Source organism: Piliocolobus tephrosceles, chromosome 15 (assembly GCF_002776525.5).
Source record: "Piliocolobus tephrosceles isolate RC106 chromosome 15, ASM277652v3, whole genome shotgun sequence".
In the NCBI taxonomy this organism is placed as follows: domain Eukaryota; kingdom Metazoa; phylum Chordata; class Mammalia; order Primates; family Cercopithecidae; genus Piliocolobus; species Piliocolobus tephrosceles.
The window spans coordinates 37703927-37727911 of record NC_045448.1 but is presented as its reverse complement, the minus strand read 5'-3'; the positions used below and the strand labels follow the sequence as shown (position 1 = coordinate 37727911).

The following is a 23985-nucleotide window of genomic DNA, read 5'->3' as shown; positions in this document are numbered from 1 at the left end:
ATCACCTGTGAAAAAAAAATGGCAGAGTGGGAAGGATGGGGATGGGAAGGGAGGCCAGAGAAGTGTGTAGATGTTCTCTAGGCCCTCTCCTGGCCCTAAACTGTGATTCTGTTCCTCTTTTTTCTTCTATCACAGGCATTTCCGTAGTGTCTTGTACCTTCTCCTATTGTAACACTTATTACATTTAGATTATTATATATATATATATATGGGAGTTTATTAAGGAGTGTTGACTCACATGATCATAAGGTGAAATCCCATAATAGGTCTAACTTTTAGGTATGGGGCTACATGTGCAGGTTTGTTATATAGCTAAACTCGTGTCACAGGGTTTTGATGTACAGATTATTTCATCACCCAGGTACTAAGCACAGTACCTGATCATTATTCTTTCTGATCCTCTCCCTCCTCCCGCTCTTCTCCCGCCAGTAGGCCCCAGTGTCTGTCGTTCCCCTCTTTGTGTCCATTTGTTCTCATTTAGCTCCCACTTACAAGTGAGCATATGCGGTATTTGGTTTTCTGCTCCTGTGTCAGTTTGCTAAGGATAATGACCTCCAACTCCATCCATGTTCCTGATTGACACAAGTGGCTGCCTAATTGGACTACTGGCTCCTCCAGGGTAGGGACTGAATCTCATTTATCTTGTCATTCATCTTGTCTGCAATAGGACTTAATGACAAAGTAGGCAGTATAGCCCTTGCTATACTACCTGATTCTTTCTGCAGCGTATCTCTTTAAGTTGTTGGCAGGTCAGAAATCTTTGTCACTTACCATGCTGTGTTAGTCAGGGTTCTCTAGAGGGACAGGACTAATAGGGTAGATGTATATATCAAGGGGAGTTTATTAAGGAGTGTTGACTCACGTGATCATAAGGTGAAATCCCATAACAGGCCGTCTGTAAGCTGAGGAGCAAGGAAGTTAGTCCAAGTCCCAAAACCTCAGAAGTACGGAAGCCAACAGTGCAGCCTTCAGTGTGTGACCAAAGGCCTGAGGAGCCTCCTGGCAACCAACCACTGGTGTAAGTCCAAGAGCCAAAAACTGAAGAACTTGGAGTCTGATGTGTGAGGGCAGGAAGCATCCAGCACGGGAGAAAGATGAAGGCCAGAAGTCTCAGCAAGTCTAGTCCTTCCACGTTCCTCTGCCTGCTTTTATCCTAGCCATGCTGGCAGCTGATTAGATGGTGCCCACCCAGGTTGAGGATGGGTCTGTGTCTCCCAGTTCACCAACTCAAATGTTAATCGCCTTTGGCAACACCCTCACAGACACACCAAGGATCAATACTTCACATCCTTCCATCTAGTTGACGCTCAGTATTAACCATCACACTTGTTTATTTTTAAGTCCTGCTGTAGTAAAGTTACTCCTTCCCAGGCTACAGAACATTCAAATGCAAGGGGAATCACCCCCAGTCATTTGGTTGTGGTGATATAGGTCATCTGAGGGCCCTGTGGAAATAGGTCAAGTCCCTGCTGGAACCTTCTCAAGATCTCATCGGAGACATTGGCAACCCCCACCAATGCTTTCTCATGCCCTGGGAGTGACTGAGGCAACCTGACACCCATGTGTCCACTTAGAGCACAGAGTAAGGGTCCTTGTGTTTCCTCGTGCTGCCTAGACCTCTCGCCAGCCATTAATGAATGAATAAACGTGAGCCATTTATTTATTTGTTATATTAGCGTCAGTCTCTCCACAGTGGAGTGCATCATTGCTGCAGCCTTAACATCTGGAATAGTGCCTGGCACGTAGTAGGCCCTCCGTGGATGTTTGTTGTTGAATACATGAGGGACCAGCCAGGGGCTGGGGAGGCACATAGAAGGCTTTTTTTTTTTTTTTGAGACGGAGTCTCGTTCTATCCCCCAGGCTGGAGTGCAGTGGCACGATCTCGGCTCACTTCAAACTCCGCCTCCCAGGTTCACACCATTTTCCTGCCTCAGTCTCCTGAGTAGCTGGGACTACAGGCGCCCGCCACCACACCCTGCTAATTTTATGTATTTTTTAGTAGAGACGGGGTTTTACCATGTTAGCCAGGATGGTCTCAATCTCATGACCTCGTGATCCGCCCGCCTCAGCCTCCCTAGGTGCTGGGATTACAGGTGTGAGCCACCGCGCCTAACTGAAAGACTTTCTAAAGCCGGCTTCTCATGGGTTGAACCAGCGAGAGGCATGTGGCTCACTCTATGCATGTCACAGCACCAACTGGAGCCGGTTTTCTTGCTCTCAGATGGCTTCAGAATGAAATGTCTTCCAAAAGAGTGTTGATTTTTGGCCTTCTATTAAGTTTAGCGAAAGTTTATGCTGGTGATGGGGCTTTGTTTTGTATTCCCTGTGGGCTCACCCGGGAATGGTGGTGCTTTACTTGCCAGCCTGGGAGAGCGAGCTTCAGAGAGATGTCTCTCAGGGCGGTGCAGGGAGTAAAGCAGGGACTTCTTTCAAATTCCGTTCCTTTCCCAGAGTGGGGAATTAAACTGTTGGACCCAGAACATTTGGGAGTTTTTCACACTATATTTAAAACAATCAGTTGAGGCAGCCAGATCCCAAGGTCTAAAAGGAGTAAGGTTTTAGAAGGAATCCCCACCATGAGCTTCCTGCTCATCTTCTTCCTTATGCAGCTGTAGCTTTTTGGAGTAATTAATAATAAACATTACCCCTTCCATTGATTTAGGCTCATTGCCTGCCAGGTGCTTTGCCAAGCACTTTATGCTCATTGTCACCTAAGAAGACTCCCACCATTGCTGTTTGCACTTCATAGATGGGGAAACTGAAGCTCCCAAAGGGAGTCACTAGCATGGCTCAGGACCCTTAATTGAATACCAGGAAGGATGGGAAAGGATGATGAAAATTGTATTCGCTGGTAAAACGTATTTTGATTTTAAGGGTAGTCTTACTTTCATTAAAAATATTACTTTTTTTTTTCTTTTTTGGAAACTTCCTAGAAGCTAGATGTTTCTGCAAATAGAATGACAGAGCCCTACCATTTGACAGATGGAAGGGACCTTATCTCAGCCCCAGTCTCATTCTGACATGATAAAACCAAGGCCTTAATTGTTTAAGTGACACAGAGTATGAATCTTCCTCCTAGGCCCAGCTCTCTGTCAAACTTTTTTAGGCCAAAGAAAAGAAAATCTTAAGCCTGAAATATAAGCAGATAACATAATTTCTTTGGTTAGAAAGGAGAGAGATTGGCCCTACTTATCAACTATTTAGGAAAATAACAATATGCCCTTTTGTTTTTTCTCTTCTCTCACACATCAGCAATTCTGGTGGGGTCTATCCAGAGACCTTCAGATGGCTATGAGTTTTTCAGCCACCTCCTCATGCTGTCAGCTCCCAATAGCCTTGCCATCCAGTTTATAAGCACCAGCAGCCAGAGCGTGCCCCATTCTGCTCAAATGGAATTATTGAATTAATTTTAACCCAAAAGCAGGACTTTCTGTTTATCATCATTCAGTTCATTCTTGTGGACTTCATCCAGCCCCAGCTCTTGGTCCAGGTAATTCTGGACCCCAGTTAGCCATCGGCACAGTGAGGCTCCCTCTGGGTCTCCAGTTTAGATTGGTAGTAAGTGCATCTTCTGTGTCTTCCACGTCACTTGCCCTATCAATAAGATCCCTTTAAGACTTGGCTAAGATTGGCAGATTACAAGTAATCGACCCTTCTAGCAACTGTGTCATGTGTGTAAGCAAGTGAGGTGCCAGTGAACTTTTTATCAGTGCGGACTGAGCATATATCTCTTAAGTGTTCAAAACCCAGACCTTTACTGAAGATAGATGTGATAGTAGTCACCAAGTAATTGTCTCTTCCTTTTGGAAAATGAAATCATTTGCCTGTGTGTGTGTATATATACACTCACACTATATATATATACACACACACACACTGTATACACACACTATATATAATATACATACATACATATACATAAATACATACTACTCCCTATAGTTTTTCAAAAGGTTTTCATAAATGGTTTCATGATCAAAAGGAGACAAGTGATTTCAGGACCTTAGGCTCTTCTTACTCATCAGGCCTGGCAGTCTGGACTCCCATATGGTATGAAGTCCCTTCCAATGATTACTGCTCCACTCTGGCCTTCCATTTCCCTTTGACAGGGTTAGTTGTGCCAACTCCCTAACCCTACACCCTCCAGATCCCATCACTTCCAGGTCTTGCCACTTTGAGGTTCATTCCATTTACTTTTCAATTTTTTTTTTTTTTTTAACCTTAAGGTAGAGGCAAAATAGAAGTTGAATAAATCAGAGAAGGTAATATTCCCCCCTTTGGTCTCAGCTTCCTTTAAAAAGTAAAACCAAATGAACTTAAAATGAACTTTAAATGGAAGTAAAAGGATTTTCCTCTTAAAATCATCCATAAGGTAAAGTAAGTAGGTCACCAGAGAATTTAGGAGAAAAAAATGTTAGATTGTTTGTATTTATTTATGTCTTAAGGTCAGGGGCTACTATAAGAGATCCCAAGTTGGTATTAAAACACTGCTTTTATCTGACCTATATAGTAGTTGTTGTAATTTTCCCAACTCAGGGACGTCTCGTTTGTTCCCAAGGCTGGAATAGCCCCAACTGGAGATAACCGATGTATGTAGATGTGAATGAGAAGATAGCCCCAGCCCTATGTCCCATGGACAGGGGAATTAACCTCTCATCAAGCTGGTGGTAGGAATCCCTTCCAATTGTGGAGACTGTCCACAGGATCAATAGGAACCATTTTATTAATGAGTGATACAGGCGAAATTTAAGGAGAAAGTAGAAGTGTTTATTTTGGCAATTAGAATAGTTTCCCCTCCACCCTGTATTTCAGTAGACAGTCTGGTTTCTCATTTGGGGAAAAGATACTGCCTTGTGTTTACATAGCACTATAGATTTTCACACTCAGCTCTGACAACCTGTGGTTATTATAAACTTTGGAATGATTATCTCCATTTTACATGAAGGTAACTGGTACCCAGTGTATCAGGGCTTCTGCGTCTTACAGGACTGGCTCATAGTTTTGGCCCAGCTCTTTCCCCTCTAAGGCCAGGAACAGCAGTGAGTTAGCTGTTTGCTTGGCCCATACAATCGGTGTTTCATTTGGTTTGGTTTGGCAAATGTTTTGATAGGTTAATTTTTCCCCACGTATCTGATCTGTGCCAGTTACATATTGATCTTCCAAACAACCCTTTCCTGTAGACTGTCCATTATAGTTTCTTAAAGCTCCCTTGTACATTTTAGGCCAAATGAGCCAAGTTCTCCCTTAACACATCTCATTTTGAAACAAGAAAAGAGCAAGTTCATTGTTGCTCCAGGGCCTCTTTCCTTAAGTTTGATTTAAGTAGAATCAGTGAGTTTGAATTCAGGGGACTGTATTGTCTAATTTTCCTTGAGTCTTACCTAAGACACTGTTTGCACATTGCAGTCAGGGATAGGAGTCGTATCACTTTCAAACAGCATGTCCACAAATATTTGCCTTAAAATCTATATTTTTTATCTGTATATTTGCCAAAGATCTGTATGGTCCTGTAGAATTACTCTGGCTTGCACTGATACACTGTTAAACTATTACCCGGCATGGATAGAGGAAGGTTAAAATGGCTTACAGATGGAAAAATGAAAGATAGCCTTTGCCACAAGAAAAGGAGACAGCTGCTTGTTACATGTTTGTTTTCTTCTGTAAGAATCATAGATTCCAGCTTGCATTTTCAGCAGAGCGGGCGGGGTTGAAGAGGAAGAGGCACAGCAATGTCTTTCAAGCTTTCTCATTTATTTATCCATTCAACTTTTCAGTATCTGCTATGAACAAGATCTCCGTTCTCTCCCTCAGATTATAGCCTGGTTGGGGAAGAGTTAAATAAGTAGTGATAACAATCCAGTGTGATAGTTGCTAGGTTTGAGGTGTACACAGAATGCCATGGGGAACTGGCAGGAGATTCAGCTGCAAGTGTAGCAGGCCCCCAGATTGCTGAGGTGGGCTTCACAAGCTATTTATCTTATCTCCAGGCTGTAGGGACAGGCCTGCCCTTAAAACCCTTGAAAGGGTTTTAAAGCAGAGAGTGATAAGGTTACATGAGGATTCTAGGTACCTCACTCTGGTGTAGATTGGAAGATAAGGTGGAGGGACCAGGGAGGCAGGGAGGTAGGTAAAGGGCAAATGTCCTTGTGCAGGAGAAAGATCATGGGGGCCAGGAATAAGGCTGATGGAGCAGGGATGACGAATGAGGAGAGGCAGTCCAGACAGACTGATAGAACTATAGGACTTGATGTAGCGAGGGAGGCGGGGAGAAGGGATGATAGCTAGGTTATGGAATTGAGTGACTTCTGCCATTTACCAAGAAAGCATAGTGTGGGAGGCAGATGCCTAGGGCAGGCAGGGGGAAGAAAAATGGCAAATCCCGTCTGGGACAAGGTTTATGACTATCTGAGGGAAGCAAAGTAGAGAAGTCTGGAATATAAGGGAAGGAAAAGGCCAATGCTTCTCAAACTCTCTGGGAGGGGCCACTGTCTTTTTGTTTCCATTTCCAATCCATTGTACAGTACTACTGTGCACAAGGAATGTGGAGCTTGGGCCACACACAACCCCCATGCAAGCTCAACAGCATACAGCTCCCAAACTTGTCAATAGCCTGTTCAGTAAGAAAAAATCTATTGGTCACATGTTTGATATTATGGTAATGTCAAAAAGATCTTGCTTTCAGCTTCTGTATTTATCTCATCATGGACTGCATGAACCCACTTTGAGTAGCACTGGTCTGGACTTAAGTAGATGCATGTGGGTTGAAGGTACCGATTATCCGTAGAGGTGGTATGTGATTGCGGGGGGAATTGTTGAGGAGCGGGGGATGGGCAGCAGCCATCCAACCCTATGAAAATGCCAACATTTGAGACAGGGGTTCAAACTTCTTCTGTACGGGCTCAGTTAATATTTTGGCTTTGAGAGCCACATACAGTCTCTGTCACCGACTACTCAACTCTGACCTGATAGAGCAAAAAAAGCACCTTTACTGGGATTTCTCAACTTCACCACTACTGAGATTTGAGGCCAGATAATTCTTTGCTCTGGGGAGTTGTCCTGTGCGCTGTAGGATGTTGAGCAGCATTCCTGGCTTCTACCCACTAGATGCCAGGAGCACACCACTCCCAATCATGAAAATCAGCAGTATTCCCAGACATTGCCAAATATGGCGTAGGGAACAAAAATCACCCTCAGTTGAGAACCCCACTGAGCTGTAGACAGTACATAAATGAATAGGCATAGGTGTGTTCTAATAAAACTTTATCTATAAAAACAGGCGCAGGGGGCCAGATTTGGCCTACCTGTAGCTTGTAGACCCTTGACTTAAGGGATGGTCAGAAAGAAAACTAGAAGAGCTTATTCAGTAAAATTTGAGGGCCTTCTGTGTCCCCAGCTCAAGACGAGGCTCTGTAAGTGACTCAGCATAAAGAGGAGGGGAGTTTTCTCAACAGTGGCACTCATTTATAGCCCTTTTGCTTACCTTATTCTTTTTGAGCTCACCACCCACCTGGAAATAGCAGGCATTAAAACCACAAAACAGGAAAACAACAAATCACGTAATACAAGCCCTCCACAACCCCTAAGAAACCCCCTAAGCAAAGCAGTAGCAAGGCTGGATTACGTGAGGTGCATTGGAGTAGACTTCCTCCAGGAAGGAAACGAGTCTGGAGCAGGTCTCAGAGGATGTTGTGAATCGAGGCTGATGGTAAGAAGGTGGGAGAGCTTTCCATGTAGGGAACACAAGGTTCTTAGTTTCAGGTTAGGAGGGAAATGCAGTGTCAGTTAGGAAGCTCGGGAGCTATTGTCCCAGTGAAAGCTGTGATTGTTCACTGTTGCATGCAATGGACTTCCTCTGGGAAAAGAATGAACAGCACTTAACACGATTTTCTAAGAACAGGATGTTTTTCTCCTGGAGGATCAGGGGGTCTTTGTTACTTTACAATTCTAATCTTTATTTATTTATTATTATACTTTAAGTTCTAGGGTACATGTGCACAACGTGTAGGTTTGTTACATATGTATACATGTGCCATGTTGGTGTGCTGCACCCATTAACTCGGTATACACCCAAAGAATTCTAATCTTTTGACGTTTACCACAAAGTCAAATCCCTTTTGAGATTCTTTTTGACAATAGCAAAAATACTGAAAAGTCCTAGTGAGTTCGAGATGGAGGGACCGTGTCTAGGACCCTTTCTACTCATTCTTGGCTTTTGACATGGTCAGGTTATCATCTCCACCTCTCTTCAGTGCTGAGCTCTTGGTGTGTCATTTCCTCTTGGGATACATAGTCTTCAGGTTGGCAGTCCTCGAGTTATCAAATCGGCAGTGGCTACAGAATGCAGCTGTGGCTGGAATCCTAGCTCCTCCACATTTTGGGTGATTGACCAGAGACAAGGCTTCATCTAACACTGCTTCCTAAGAGGTGTGCGCTGAGCATTACGTGCCTGTCTGGGGCCCACAGAAAGCACTCATGCTAGCTATTACTCTTTACAGGTGTAAATTCTTTAGAGAACAAAGCCTTTCAGATTTGTCAGTTTCCAGAGAGCCTCTATAGACATGCTCTAGGGTTTGGCTCCCGGGAGCAAGTCAACCTGGCTCTCATGATGGAAAGTCTAGCAGGGGTTATGGATTTAACACTTGTGAATTTAAAGTTTCCTGTGGGCCATGTGTTGTGGCAGGCAAAAAGATGAATAAGCTCATGCTCACAGAAGAGCTTTCAGCCTAGTTAGAGGGAAATCATTCCTCAAATATATTTGTACTAACACGTATACAAATAACACAAGGATGTTGGCAGTGGAAGTAGGTTGAGAGTAGAATGAGGACCACCAGATTCCACATACAGCCAGTGCTGGTATCATACAGAAAAGCCATGTTTCAGCCCATCCAAGGAACGTGGATTATTGTAGACAGCCCGAGCAGGGTGACAGAATAGCATGGAAGTCCTGTATTTGTCCCTTTACCCCATCAGAGAACTAGAATATTCAAGGGGCCTAAACTTGAGAATGTGGCATAAAGGCAAATGGCTAGGAACTTTGCTCTCCAAGGTAGTATGGGTCAAATGACCATAATCTGAATTTCTGGACATTGTCAGCTTATTATCTGGGATCATTTGAAATTACCATTACCAGAACTGGAGTACTGCATCGAATAATTGCTGACTTAAATATTAATAGTTCTTTTGTGAGCAACTTAAGCACGTTCCTTGCTTTTGAGCAGAGATTAGAATGAATATCCTGGCAGAATATTGCTGAAAACTTCAGAGTCAAGTTATTTTCCTGTATTGATATTGTCCTTGCAGCATCACAGACCAAGTCAGATCCATTAGTTACGGAAGCACGTGAGCAGTTCGCAGCAATGGCCTTATCAGAGATTCACATGTGTGAAACTAGAGTGCTGCCTGCCTGGGTGCTTCTGACCAGCCCTGGTGCCATGCAAAACGCATCCTGATAAATGAAGCAGGCATGAGAGGACTTGCCCTCCTGCCTTGTTGTAACTGCCAGAGATCAACGTCCACGTTGAGTCTTCCCCAGTAACTCATTTTTATAGGAAAAAAGGCCCTGATGGCCTCTGTTCAAAAGTGCAGACTTGGTACTATGTGAGGTGGACCTTCTGTCTTCCAATTTTGCTTCTAAAAGACCTTTCAAATTAGATCCCATAAAAGTGAGACGTGTACACAAATTAGCACTGAGTCTCACATATGGTATTTGTGGGTCTGTATATAATCAGGGTTGTAAAAGAACAATGAATTCAAGCTGTAGCTGAATCACAAACAAAAAGTCCCTTTAAAATCATGGAAGGTGAGATGTATCAGACTTTAAATGGGTCTGTAAAATACCGCCTGCTCATTCTGGCTAAGTTCATTTGCATAACAGAGCTCAGCAGCTGGGGAGCCAGCTAATAGAGTTTCATAGTCTGAAGCTTAGAGCTGTGTCCTCAGTTTAGATGATATAGGGAGAGGGTAAGAATCTAAAAATAGAAAAGGCATCTTCTTATCTTCTCAAATGGGTGGAGTTAAACAGACTGAAAATATGAAAAACATCCCCTTCGGGATGCTGGTTACCGGGTGCTTCTGGTTACACTGATTTTCGCCTTAGAAATTAAACATTGAACTTAGTAACACTATCGGTTTTTTCCCCCTTTGATTTTAAAATTATTCGGAGAAGCACTCCTACAGAGGTTTCTGAAAGGATTGATGTGAGCGCCCATGCTGTAGAAATATTTTAGTGTTTCTGATCCCAAAGATTGGCTGGTCATTTCTAAATTAGTAAAAAGACTGCCATGTTCAAACAGAAAGGCTTTTCAACGGAAAGTCTGTGTGCGTTTTTCTATGGGAAAGTGACTTGGGACCATAAGGAAATTGGCAGTGATCATGTTCCCATATAGGAAACTCAGAATAAATGGGAACGTGAACACCTCCCTTCACGCACTGTCGGGGAGGTGCAGGGTATCCACCCTCGCCTCATCCCATGGCCATACTTGCTGTCCCCTCCCCACCACAGCCCATTCCATCTTTTGAGAAAACTGAGTTGTTACTTAGAGGAGCCAAAATCTGTTTCCTTGTAGTTTCTGCTTAGCTCTAGGGCCTCGCAGAACAAGTTAATTTCTTTTTCATTACAATTAAATGAATCGTTCAGATCCTTTAAGATTAGTTTTCTTTCTATGAGTTTTCTTTAAGCTGCTCTATTCCTTCAGCCTGTTCTCACATGTCCCAACCGAGCTCCTTCACTTCCTCCCATTTGTCCTGCTCTGAACATGTGGGGACATGTTCCAGGTAGCCTTTATCCCTTCTAAATGTGGAGCCCAGGATCATGTTCTGGGCGCTTGGCACAGTGGAATTATCTTCTGGTTGGTAGCAGAGAGACATAGCCCACAGATGGTTGGGGGTAGGGAAGTGGCGGAGGGTACTTGGCCGAGTCGTCATCCTCCCCTAGGACTCGTGGTTCCAACATGCAGGAGTCGTCACTGGATACTCCAGCATGGGGCTCAGATGGTGCAGTGGTGCCGTGGCTGGCTGCATCAATGCGACTGTGCTGAGGCAAAGTGAAAAGTGATCAGAAGCTGGAATGTCCTTGAAGGATATGACAACCAAGCCAGAAAGGGGAAGTCGGATGCAGGCTCACTTCCTGCAAGGAGGAGAAAAGAACAGAGCCTCAGGTCCCTGGGGACAGTAGCACCCCTCACCCCACCTGCCCCTGTTTTTATACGTGTGTGTTTTAAATTAACACTGCAACCTGTTTTGCAGGATGCAAATTTTTTTTATTCTTTCTCTCCACTAAGAATTAATCTAAAAACAATTAGTAGGCAAACCAAACATTCCTTTAAAATAAATGGAATTTTTAAAATATCCCAACCCCTTTGTTCTTTTCAGAGTCCTGTAAGTTGCCAGTGCGTCAACTCTAAGTAACTTAGGAACTGATTTTTCTGTCATTTTTTATAACCCCTTGATTTTCTCCTCCTCCTGGCTGCTGCCCTGTTTTGGTATTTGCAGCATCATTCTGTTTGCCAAAAGGATGGTAAGAAATGAAGCAAAGCACCGCTTCCGTTTTTCTCTTAACTGAATTATTTATTACTGCTGTGATTATTTCTGTTATTATCACTGTTATTTACACTGCAGTCAGTCACAAGAAACTAGCTCTCTTCCTTATCAAAACCATGGCCATAGCTTCCTCTCAGGTCCTTTTGTGTATTGAAACCCTTGGATTTCTCAGAAAACCTGTAAGGGAGCATGTCCGTTCTCAGCAGCATTGTGCCCACCTGTCTGCTTGCCACATGTTCTCTCTGACCTGCCACATGACTGACTGGCAAGCTGAACACTTGTTGGCAAATCTTTTCTTCTAGGGCCCCAGGAACTAGAGCATTTTTTAAAGGAATCTAATTTCTGAGATGAATATTATATCCAACATCATCTACGAAGGGAAAAAGGAGCAAACCATGATCCAAGAACTAGGAGAACGTTTGTGGAACTAGAAAGAAACCAGGAATAATTGCAGAAAGTTCCAATTTCAGGGTCAAGGTTTTTGAGGAAGGGCTACCTATAAGAACCTTTCTGTCTGTCTTTTAAGATTTAGGTAAGAGAGTGGGTGTAGAGAAATGCAAGAAAACTAGAGAGTCAGGCATGGTGAGGCTCATCTGTAATCCTAGCTACTCAGAAGGCTGAGGCAGGAGGATCACTTGAGACCAGGAGTTCAAGACCAGCCCGGGCAACATGGCAAGACCTTGTTCTAAAAAAAATTTTTTTTAATTAGCTGGGAATGGTGTTGTGCACCTGTAGTCTCAGCTACTTAGGATGCTGGGTCAGGAGAATAGCTTGAGCCCAGGGGTTCGGCACTGCAGTGAGCTGTGATCGTGCCACTGTACTCCAGCCTGGATGACCAAGTGACTTGACCCTTGGTTGCAGAAAAGGGGTTCAAGACGAGGACAGACAGACACAAGTGAGTGCGCCCAGCACCCTCGGATGGCTCAGTACCCACAGGTTAATGCTGGTGTTAGAGTTTTAACGGAGACAGAAAGCTAAAATTCTCTCATCTGGGTTGTGGAACACCCAGGAGGACCCGCTCCCTAGTTGTAGTCTGGTAATTCTCTTCCGGCCTGTAAGCCCTTCCTGTTTAGCTCTTCCTTTTCTCTTTTCCCAACATCCCTTCCTCCAAGCAGGTCCTTCCTTCTGGGCAGAAGGCAAAGCCCTGGGGTTCCCCTGACTCTTGCTGACTGTTCTGATGTGTTGGTCATTCACCAGCTGTCTCCTGGAACCCAGGTGTCTTCTTAAAATGATGAGGAGGGAGACCGGGCATGGTGGCTCACACTTGTAATCCCAGCACTTTGGGAGGCTGAGGTGGGTGGATCACAAGGTCAGGAGATCAAATCATCCTGGCTAACACAGTGAAACCCTGTCTCTACTAAAAGATAGAAAAAATTAGTTGGGCATGGTGGCAGGTGCCTGTAGTCCCAGCTACTCAGGAGGCTGAGGTGGGAGAATGGCGTGAACCTGGGACTCAGAGCTTGCAGCGAGCCAAGATTGCATCACTGCACTCCAGACTAGGCAATAGAGTGAGAATCTGTCTCAAAAAAAAAAAAAAAAAAAAAAGGAGGAGGGATAGGATTTCATGTCATGGCATTTAGGCCCATTCCATCATCAAAGGTTATCTGTGTGTCACTAGTCACCCTTGCACAAGAAGCTGTCCTCATGGGCCCAGGCGATTCCACCTGCCTGCACTTCCCTTCTCGCTCATGCCCTGACCTGCAGCTTCTCCTGCATCCTCTCCCACCTGTTGGATTTTCTCACTTTCCCTTCCGACTACAAATGTTTCTCTTCTGAGATCTCTTCCCTTTTACAAAGTACAGATCCGTGCTGCCTCTTTGGTGAAAGCCTGTTCACAGAAGGAAAAAGTGATCTGTTCCATAGCCAAGCTCAGGGGAGACATGCCTCAGGCCTTTTGTGAAGTCTTCATATACCCACACACTGCCATTGCAGACACTGCTTTTGGACACATTTTCGTGATGTTTGTGCTATGATCAGTAACTCATAGTAGGCTTTTCAGGACCTAACAGCCATGTATAAAATTGGCTCTCCAAGAAAGCCTAATCTGAGCCCTGCATACACATTTGTGATTTTTAAAAATATAGCCAATTCATACACATGATTTGAAAATCCAAAATCATAAAAGGATAGTGAAAAATTTCTTTGCCACCCTGTTCCCCCCTCCATCTACTTCCCCTCTCTGTGGGCAGTCACTATTATTGTGTTTCCAGAAATACTTTATAGATAAGCCAGTACAAATATAAATACACGCATTTGCCCCTTTTTTTTCCTTTGATGATGTACATCTTTGAGCTCTTCTCGGATGAGCACATTAAGCGCTTTTCATTCTTTGTTAGATCTGAATAGTATTCATTTGTATGGATGCACTTAATTGAACCAGTCCTCTATAGGTGGACAATTAAGGTTGTTTCCCACTCTTGACTGTTATAAACTGTGCTGGTTTGAACAGCCTTGTTATTTCTTACATATGAAGTAACAAGTTGAGTTGGGTAAATCCCTGTAAGTGCCGTCTGAGGTCAGAGGGCATATGATTTGCAGTTTTGATAGATATTGCCCCACTGCCTCTACTGAGTTTGGACCTGTTCGTACTTCAACTGTCAGTGTATGCAGGGCCTGTTTCCCATCCTCATCAGCCCAGCACATTGCCACACATTTGTGTTTTAAGCAGGCTTTGGAATACACCCCTTTCATAATTTGGGAGCAGACAATTCCCAGAAGAGTACTCATTAAATGTCACATCAAGACCTCAAAGCTCAGAGCCTAGCCACGTGGCTTCGTGCTTGGCAGCCATGCAGCCTTGGCAGTGGCCGGACATCAGTTCTTCAGTAGTGATCCATTTGTAAAATGGGGATAGTAACAGTAACAGCTTCATGGTTTCCTCAGCTAGTCCATGTCAGGGGTTGGAACAATGCTCGGTACACAGAGAAGTCCTCAACAAATACTGACTTGTATTAAGTGCTGCTGGTACCCAGGAGATGCTCATACCCTCTCCAGGAGCAGCCACTTCTTGCCAGGGAAGAAACTATCCCATTAGGTTTCTGTATAAGTAATTGGCAAAGATTCTGAAAGAGCGGTGAACCCAGGAAGCAGAAAGGAAAACTGATCAAGTTGCATGGACTTAGCCCAGAATGTTCAGAAAGGAGAGGAGGAAGTGGTCAGTTCAAGAAATTATGGGCATTGGATTATGAGCATTGGATTGCCTCTCCTGGGATCAAGCATGTTTGCCCCTGAGCTGGGGAGGAAAGAGAACAGATGAAGTAGAGGGACTAGATCAGAGCTGCCAGATACTTTCCCAGCAGCACAAACGTCAACATACCTAGAGTTGTAAAACTGACATTTTGCCCAAAACTCTTTAACTTTCAAAGTATTTGGGAGCTCTTAGGATTGGCACATAGTACAAATTCAGTTCAAATTATTTTTTTCTACAGTCTTAGAAGCCTATGCCCCATCATGCAGTAAATATGATGTAAATATTTGTAGAAAGAAAGCAAAATGCCTCTGAAGGTATCTTCTCTAGTATCTCCCACTCACCAGAATCTCACTACAGCTTAGGTAGCCTCCCCACCAACCCTTTTCTTACCTTTTTATTTTTTGCTGCTTCCCTCCAACCTTTGCCTCCATGCCACTGACATGAAGCCCAACTTCAAGACGCGCGAGCCTCTGGTTGAGGCCCTTGGTGCTAGTGCCTGTGGCTGGGCAAGGACTGGCCAAAGGCTGGGGCTTGACCAGCATCTTGCTCCCTGGTAGGTGCCCAGCCAGGAAGCCTGCAGACTGGGCCCTCCTCCCCTGCACCCTCAAAGAACAGCATGCATTTCCTCCCCCTTTGCTCTTCCTCCTCACTGTCCCAAATCCTTAAAGGGTGGATGTGAATGATCCAGTCAGAGTGGCAGGGACTCCGGCTACATTTTCATGGGGTTTTTTTTGAGACAGGGCCTTGCTAGGCTGTAGTGCAGTGGTACAATCTTAGCTCTCCACAGACTTGAATTCCTGGGCTCACCCAGCCCTCCCACCTCAGCCTCCCAAGTAGCTAACACTACAGGTGTGTGTTACCATGCTCAGCTACTTTTTAAAGAAAGTTTTTGTTGAGATGAGGTCTCATTATGTTTCCCAGGCTAGTTTCAAACTCCTGGGCTCAGACAATCCTCCTGCTTCAGCCTTCTGAGTATCTGGGACTACTGGCGGGTGCCCCCATGCCCAGCTACTTTTTTTCATAGACACAGGGTCTTGCTGCATTGCCCAGGCTGACCTCAAACTCCAGGCCTTAAGTGATCTTTTTTTTTTTTAAATAATTGGAACACCCTACCCTGGGACCTGGCCTTGCATAACCCTGCCTCCATCAGCTGACCCCAGGCAGTCCTGGCATGCCCTTGAGTTGTGGTGGACAAACTGTATCTTTCCATGGCAGCTGCCTTCCTGGCCATGTGTGCTGAGAACACCACTCCTGTGGGCAGCTGTTCCTCAGGCCACCCAGCTGCTCCTGCAGGCAGTCAGCCACACTCTGCCCAGAGGGCAGGAAGGCTACCTCTGAACAGCAGGGGTCCTAGGCCAGGACTAGGTATTGTATACTCATACAGGAAGGAAGTTCTGATATTTTAACAGGAAGAACGTGAGTTTTAACTTTTGTTACCACAACAAGACCCAAATTAGAGCTAAAACTATGAGAGCGAGTGTCAGGACCCATGATCATGTCATTGTTGGCAGCTCCATGATCAGCCCGCTCTGCATGAGTACAAACCTCCTGGTACTTCCTCTGCCTCCTCCCCACAACCAAAGCCAGAGTGGGGCTGGTGTCTCCCGTGCATTGTTCTCAGGCTTCTCAGGCCTGGGTTGCTGGCCAGCATGCTGACATGCTGAGCTAGCTGCTTCCCAAACTGAGTTAGCTATTACTGAGTCAGTGGGTGGTGGAGCACAGTTCTTGTCACCTGCCACTGGTAAATGAATTTAAAACTCTTGCTGAAAGGAAAGAAATATGGGGCAGATGCAGACAGCCTCCAGCTGCTACAAAGCAAATGTGGCTCCCTTCAAAACACAAGCTAACCCACCCAGCCCTTGGAATATTTATTCGCAGGCTCTGCAGCCAGGGGGAGGAGCTCCTGAGGGAAGAGGTCATGGTAGAGCCATTTGGGGAGTTCCTGCAGTGGGGAACGGTTTAGCTTCTCTATGCCAGCATCGGAGGTGGAGGATTATTTTCAAAAGATAAGAGCATCTCATCAGCAAAAGAGGACACTACATCCCCAATGCCTTCTTATAGCTCACGCCCTCCTAATCTTACCATCTAGTATGTGCAGGGAGGATGTGTTAGCTTTCTACACTGGTAACAAATGACCACAAACTTGAGGGCTTACAACATTTACCATCTCACAGGTTCTGTGGGTCAGGAATCTGGGCAGGGCTGAGTTCCAGCATCTCACTGAGTTGTGATTCAGTGTGAGCCAGGGTGATGGTCTCATCAGAGGCTCAACTGGGGAAAAGATCCACTTCCAAGCTCCCCAACATTGTTGGCAGATTTCATTTCCATAGGCCCTCACACAGTGTAACTGCTCACCTCCCACAGCCAGCAAGTCTTCTCCCTTGTCAGCTCAGATGGAATCTCCTATATTGTAACCTAATCAGGGAGTGACCTATCACCTTTGCCATATTCCCTTGGTTAGAAGCCAGTCATAGGTTCTACTTACAAAGGCATTAACACCAGGAGGCAGATCATGGGGGCTCCCTTCAAATTCTGCCTACTGCAGGGAGGATATAGCCTTATCAGTAATATTTCAGAGGTGTTCCCAAGTGAAGGCCCAGCCTATAATAGAAAATTACAATGTTATCTCTTTGAGGTGAAGCAGTTTTGTTCATCTCCTCCTACCTCAGAATGCCTTCAAATCCTGACATCCTGGACAGCCCAATACTTTGCCACAACCCGATTCCAACTCTAGCTCTCGTGTTTATTGGCTATATGTTATTGAGAAAAGGTAACTTTCTGGGGGAAGGGCTTATCCTGACATCTGTAAGAATGTATTCCACTAATATTTTATAGGACAGTAGCATATAAGTTATTGTCACTTATTAAATAATTCCAGCGCCTTTCCTTGTAGGACTGTTCATTTTATTGCATTAACTTAGGTACGTATGGAACTCAATGAAATATCATTAGTCTTGCTAGTATGCACATCAAAGCAAAAGGAAAATGTATTTTAAAACAAATCCAGTTGTATTTAAGGAGCTGAAATCACTGATCCTATGCTTACAGCAATTCTTAGAATAGAGGAAAATGACTAAAACTGTAGACATGTCCAGAAGATGTGTTCATGGCTATGTCTAAAAAGTACTGGTGTCATAGATTTGGGGTTTTTAGATCTTTCTCTTTCCTGTTTTGTTTTCTCTTTAAGATTAAGATGAAAATTTTTATCCACTTACTGGAGGGAAACAATAAGTTCGCATTAGTTGGAACTGGCCTTGCCATTATTTACAGGCTCTTGTGAAAAGGGAGACCCTAGGGCACCCAAATGGGTCTTTAGATTATAACCTGCTTTGGTTTCTTCTCCAGGTTTCTCCTGGTTGTGGTCAAGACTGGATGATGTAACTGGCTCTCTAGCAAGCCTCACTTGGCCGTAACCTCAGGAAGGTTCTCTGACCCCATCTCATTTCAAAGCCACTTCTGAAGCCACTTGAAAAAATGATGTGACAGTTCCTATCAGAAAGGATTATTCAGAAACATATACCATCTGTGAAGAAAGTGGCCCTTTTTTCCACTTGCAAAATAGACATTCTCAAATTCCAAAATGCCAGCCAAGACCCCAATTTACCTGAAAGCAGCCAATAACAAGAAAGGAAAGAAATTTAAACTGAGGGACATTTTGTCTCCCGACATGATCAGTCCCCCGCTCGGAGACTTTCGCCACACCATCCACATCGGCAAAGAGGGCCAGCACGATGTCTTTGGAGATATTTCCTTTCTTCAAGGGAACTACGAGCTTTTACCTGGAAACCAGGAGAAAGCACACCTGGGCCAGTTCCCTGGGCATAACGAGTTCTTCCGGGCCAACAGCACCTCGGACTCTGTGTTCACAGAAACACCCTCCCCGGTGCTCAAAAATGCCATCTCCCTCCCGACCATTGGAGGGTCCCAAGCTCTCATGCTGCCCTTATTGTCACCGGTGACATTTAATTCCAAACAGGAGTCCTTTGGGCCAGCAAAGCTGCCCAGGCTAAGCTGCGAGCCTGTCATGGAGGAAAAAGCTCAGGAGAAAAGCAGTCTGTTGGAGAATGGGACAGTCCACCAGGGAGACACCTCGTGGGGCTCCAGTGGTTCTGCATCTCAGTCCAGCCAGGGCAGGGACAGCCACTCCTCCAGCCTGTCCGAACAGTACCCCGACTGGCCAGCTGAGGACATGTTTGACCATCCCACCCCATGCGAGCTCATCAAGGGAAAGACTAAGTCAGAGGAGTCCCTCTCTGACCTTACAGGTTCCCTCCTCTCCCTGCAGCTTGATCTTGGGCCCTCACTTTTGGATGAGGTGCTGAATGTCATGGATAAAAATAAGTAACAGGATGCCAACTTTTTTCCTTTGGGGTAAAAGGTACAAAAACTAAACTAAACTAACCACAGTTGAAGAGAAGGGCTTCCGGAGCTGTATTTGCAGTTTTGTGATGGGTTTTCTAAAATAATATTCTTACAAAGTATTTTTTTACCTGGTATGCCCTCCTTGCAAAAACAATTTAGAAAAAAAACAACAAAGCAAAACCTATCTTGGCAAAAAGAGGAAGTGAGTCAGAGCCCGTTTTCAGCAGGCATTGGTGATGTTCAGCTCACACATTGTTTGCAGACACACAAGAAATCTGGCTTGGCCAGGATTGGCACTAGCTATGAAGGGCTGAGCGAGTCACACTGAGGAACTTTATGGAACCTTACAGCACTCCGACATTTTCTGAGCAAGAGGAAGTCAAAATTAATTTAACACCTAAGCCTTTTTGTAGACTCTTTTCTATATTGCTTGGGCTCACCATAGCGAATTCTCCAATGTTAAAACTTTTCTGTTTTCACATTTGAACTTATGGGTTTTGGGGATTTTCTTGTAGTTCTTATATATCCCTCTATATCTATATTGCAAAATTTTGACTGTCAGCTACATGTTGGTAAGACACAGGCAAAGTATTACTGTAACTAAGTTATTTTTAAAGTTAAAATATATTTTTACGTGCCTTTGGCTTTTTATTGCAGAGTCTACATTTTATAGATCCTACATCAGATGTCACTTGACTTGTTTCCATTGGGATTCCACTGTAAGCTGTGTATGTGTGTGTTTGGAAACGTATATTCATACTTAGTTTTTTTTCTTCATCTGTTATCATACTTTTAACAGCAACCAATAACAAATTGTAAAGTATAAAGGCACAGGTTACTCATGATGCTTCTGCAGAGACTGTGGGCTACACCACATAATGTTATTTGGAAATATAGGTATTTTAGTACAGTACATACTTGCATTACATAGGTACTTCAAACAACACAATAAAGAGTAAATGATAAAGTGAACTTGCTTGTTTATAGTAATAAACAAGACCATAAAAGAATAAGTCTAGCTAGAGAAGTTGCTTCTCTGAAATGTATGTGAGCCTTTAAGGTAAGAGATGCTTTCCATCTGCTCTAATTTTGATTACTTCCTTATGGTTTGAGAGGCTAGAAACTGAGCCTCTCTACTTTAGGAAAGATGAACATGTGAGGTCAGATTTTTTTTTTTTTAAGTCAACACTGATGCCACCCTCTCAGTGCTCATTTCTGAGCATCTTCCTGACTTGAACCCTTCTACTGCAAACTCTTGCAAGTCCAGTTTCATCCCTCTAAGGCAAATGTCTGTTCATGCAGAAAGTGCCATATAGACAAGATTAAGGCAGCTAAAGCGAGGGCAGTAGAGAGCACTTACCCCATCCCAAGGTGCCAGAGATGCCCTGAGGATGGTGGTTAAGGAAACAGGAGCAGGAAATGTATACACAGATCTTTGCCAACCACTCCTTCCCCATCAAAGAAAAACACTTGCACACAATAACTACCAGCTCCTTCTCTCAAACTGGTATTTCTCCTTGAAATGTATCTCAGAAATGACCTCCTCTCCCAACCACTTCAACAATTCTTTCTTTGGGTTTGGGGTTATTGCAATTCTATCATCTAAAATAACCTTTGGACTGCAGGTGAAATGCAATTAGGACAACTAACCAAGTAGACGAAACAAGTTCCCCTAGGCAGGGGTGTCCAATGTTTTAGCTTCCCTGGACCACACTGGAAGAATTTTCTTGGGCTACATGTAAAATACACTAACACTAACCATAGTTGATGAGCTTAAAAAAAAAAAAAAATAGAAAATTGTAAAAAAAAAAAAAAAAAAGACTGTTTTAAGAAAGTTTAAAAATTTGTGTTGGGCTTCATGTAGGCCAAAGGTTGGACAAACTTGTCTTAGGGCATTGCATGCTTTCCTTAACTTTCCAGTTGTATTCCATTATCCATGACTCTCCAGTGTTCTTTTTCTGTTGGACCACACCCATCATAGTTCACAGTTCCAAACAGAAATTTCCCAGCCTATTTTAAATCTTGTTAATGAGGAAGAGTCCAATGTATCGCATTATTTGTAGCCAATTTTAGACTCTTTCAATACCTCCCCCCATTTTAATTAGTACTGATCGTATTCAGTCTTTCATTTTACTCTTCATCTGTAGCGTGACCTCAAGGTAAAGATGAAACTATTTCATGAAATGGGGAGGAATGTGGCTGTGCATTATCTCTGCTCCCTCTCTGGTAAGTACTGGGGAGAGAACAGCCCTGCCAGTACTGGGTTTGTTTGATAGAGTCTAAATAATCACGCATCTTGCCTATAGTTAGCCATTTTAGTTTCTGGGAGTCCTTTCATGTACATTTTCTTCCATTAATTGAATTAGGTATAATTGAGATGGCAATAAATGTGCCCATATTAGAAAAAGGAAACAAAGCTACATCTGGCTTATAAATGATTTTGTTGAGTCACTTCTCCCAAGGCAGCCTTTCCAATGCCTGGTCCCTTCCCCAGAGAGCAGGTGGACAGCTGGTGGTGGCTTGCTTTCCTGCAAAGAGGCACTTTAGACCTACACCTGCTATGAGCTGAATTGATGTTCTCATCCTGTGAACCTTCTCCCACTTTCACCAAATTTATCTTTACTTGTTTAAAGATAAGGAAACCCAAGATGTACTTTATTTGCAAACTCAAAGCAAATGGCAAGCCACCTGTGACCCAATAACCAGAAAAGAAACCAAGCCATTTGTGTAAGTAAAGACCCTTCTTGTTGAGGTAGGCAAGGCTCTTGTGAGCGATTTTTTCCCCCTAGTGAGACCTAGCAAAAGACAGGCTATATTATTTCTGCCTGAAATTATCTGCTTGAAAAGAGCAAAATATCAGGATACTTAGCGCTTCACAAATATGAAGTCATTATCACATTTCAGTGAGCCAGAAATCACTTAACAGCACACACAAAAGACTACACTGGTTGAACAGCAAAGAGAAACCCGGGTCTCCAGAATCACAGTTTAGTCCTATATTACTGCAAGTGACCTGTTTTTTCTGAAGCCTCCCTGCAAATGAAGTCCTGGAATGGAAAAAATCTGTAAGTCTATAAATTCACTTGATAAATATTTTAGAACAGACAAAAGATAATACTGAGTGATGTAGTTCTAATCCTCCTTCTAATATGGAACCTGGCAAGACTGAATCATTTTACTGTGAAATATATAAACACAATAGAATGAGCCAACATGATGATGGTTTCTCTCCAGTAAGAGTTTTTCTTTTGGAAATTAGGTTAACATAGCCCCAAATCTAGCAATTCTCATAAAATCTGATTTTAGAATTAGCCTCCCAGATTAATCTGAATGATTGACTTATTTTTTCTTAGGCAAGTCAGTAAGCCATACAATCAGGGTTATTGGGTGCTGCCCTGTGTCCCCACCCACTAGAGAGCCATATCCAGCAAAATAAGAGAAGTTTCCAGATGCCAAATGATAAGCCACTATCAACCCAGAGGGGAAGCCTTTTGGTTGGTTTGGCTGTATGAGATTCAGGAAGGCCAGAATACCCAAAATTACTCACACCACATTAACTTATTGGTACTGGCTAAGCAATACATGTATTTCCTAAAGAAGGAGATGGTCTTTCTGGTAGATTTATGGACATACTTGCTTGTTTCATCTGACTGTAAATATATTGCATGCTTTATTCTGATGGTGCACTATTTCATCCAGCAAGCTTTTCATCTGAGAATGTTTAATGTTGACCTTATTCTTAGAGCAAGTAGATCTAAATATTTTTTAGCTGAGTTGTTAGGGAGTCATTATTCTGTGGTAAAATGCTGCAAAAAACGTGGAATAATGGGAACTATGCTTACTTTATGAAGTGATGTATAACACAATGAAATCTGTTTTACAACTACTGTGCTGCATTTAATTATCTTCCATTTTTGCTGTTAAAAAAAAATCTGTTAATGATGTCACTTCCATTGGCTCCCAATGGAGGTCAGTAATCCATCCTCTGAAGGTCAGCCAAATTTCCCTCATGGAAAGCAGATCGACACGGGTGATAGATAAAAACATCTGCCCAAACCAAAGCCATCATGCAGAATAGAGTTAATATTCCAAAGACTCATCACTCAGACAGAGATGTCTGCCATACATCAAAATGAGCAAAGCTAAGTGCAGAATAGAGTTAATATTCCAGAGACTCATCACTCAGAGATGTCTGCCATACGTCAAAATGAGCAAAGCTAAGTAAAGTGGGTATTATGCTCACCATAAAGTGATTATTGGAGTATGTCACAAAGTATGCATGTGATTCATTGCCAAAAGGATCATTGGGGGGAAAAGAGGAAGTTGAGTTCTGGGGAGGGAGAGACCTGGGGCAGTTTTGTGGAAGAGAAGGACCCAAAAGGTATCTTGAGGGTCTGCTGAGATCATTTTAGAGAGAAGGGGCATTCTTGGAAGGAGAAGAATATTATGAGCAAACCAAAGGATACACTCACATCCTAGTAGTGCTTCTATTCAAAACGGTCCAGGAACAGGGATTGGCATAAAAACTGCCCACTTCTAGGTCTGCAAAATTGGGACCCACTCCTGAGAAGACTCCAGTGGAAGAAGAAAAGATTCTGGAATCAGACTACTGAACAGGTGGTTCCCAGGATAGATATTAGTATAAAATTAGCCAACATTTTGTGAAAGCTCATGCCCAGTCTATAGTGCCCAGAGACCTGAAGGCCAGAGTAGGGACACCTCAATAGTGAGGCTGATGTGAGGTGCTCAGGGAAAGTCACTTAGGAAGATGAAGGAAGTGAGAGGGACTAAGTGTCTCCTGAAACAACTCCAGATGAAGCAAGCTGGTATTACAGTCCCTGGGCTGAACACACTGGGCAGCTGTTCCACCAGCAGTATCCCAAGGAACTTTTTCT

General features: G+C 43.6%; 1 protein-coding gene across 2 annotated transcripts in view; it reads left to right on the top strand.

The window, feature by feature from the left end:
* The window catches only part of CDC42EP3 (CDC42 effector protein 3), a 30397-nt gene extending 7421 nt beyond the window's left edge, over positions 1-22976 (top strand). For both annotated transcript variants that reach the window (XM_023216326.3, XM_023216325.3), the window contains exon 2: positions 18074-22976. In XM_023216326.3, the coding sequence (XP_023072094.1) occupies positions 18309-19073 (765 nt within the window). In that variant the 5' untranslated portion in view covers positions 18074-18308 and the 3' untranslated portion in view covers positions 19074-22976. The remainder of the gene's footprint in view (positions 1-18073) is intronic.
* The last annotated feature ends 1009 nt before the right edge of the window (positions 22977-23985 follow it).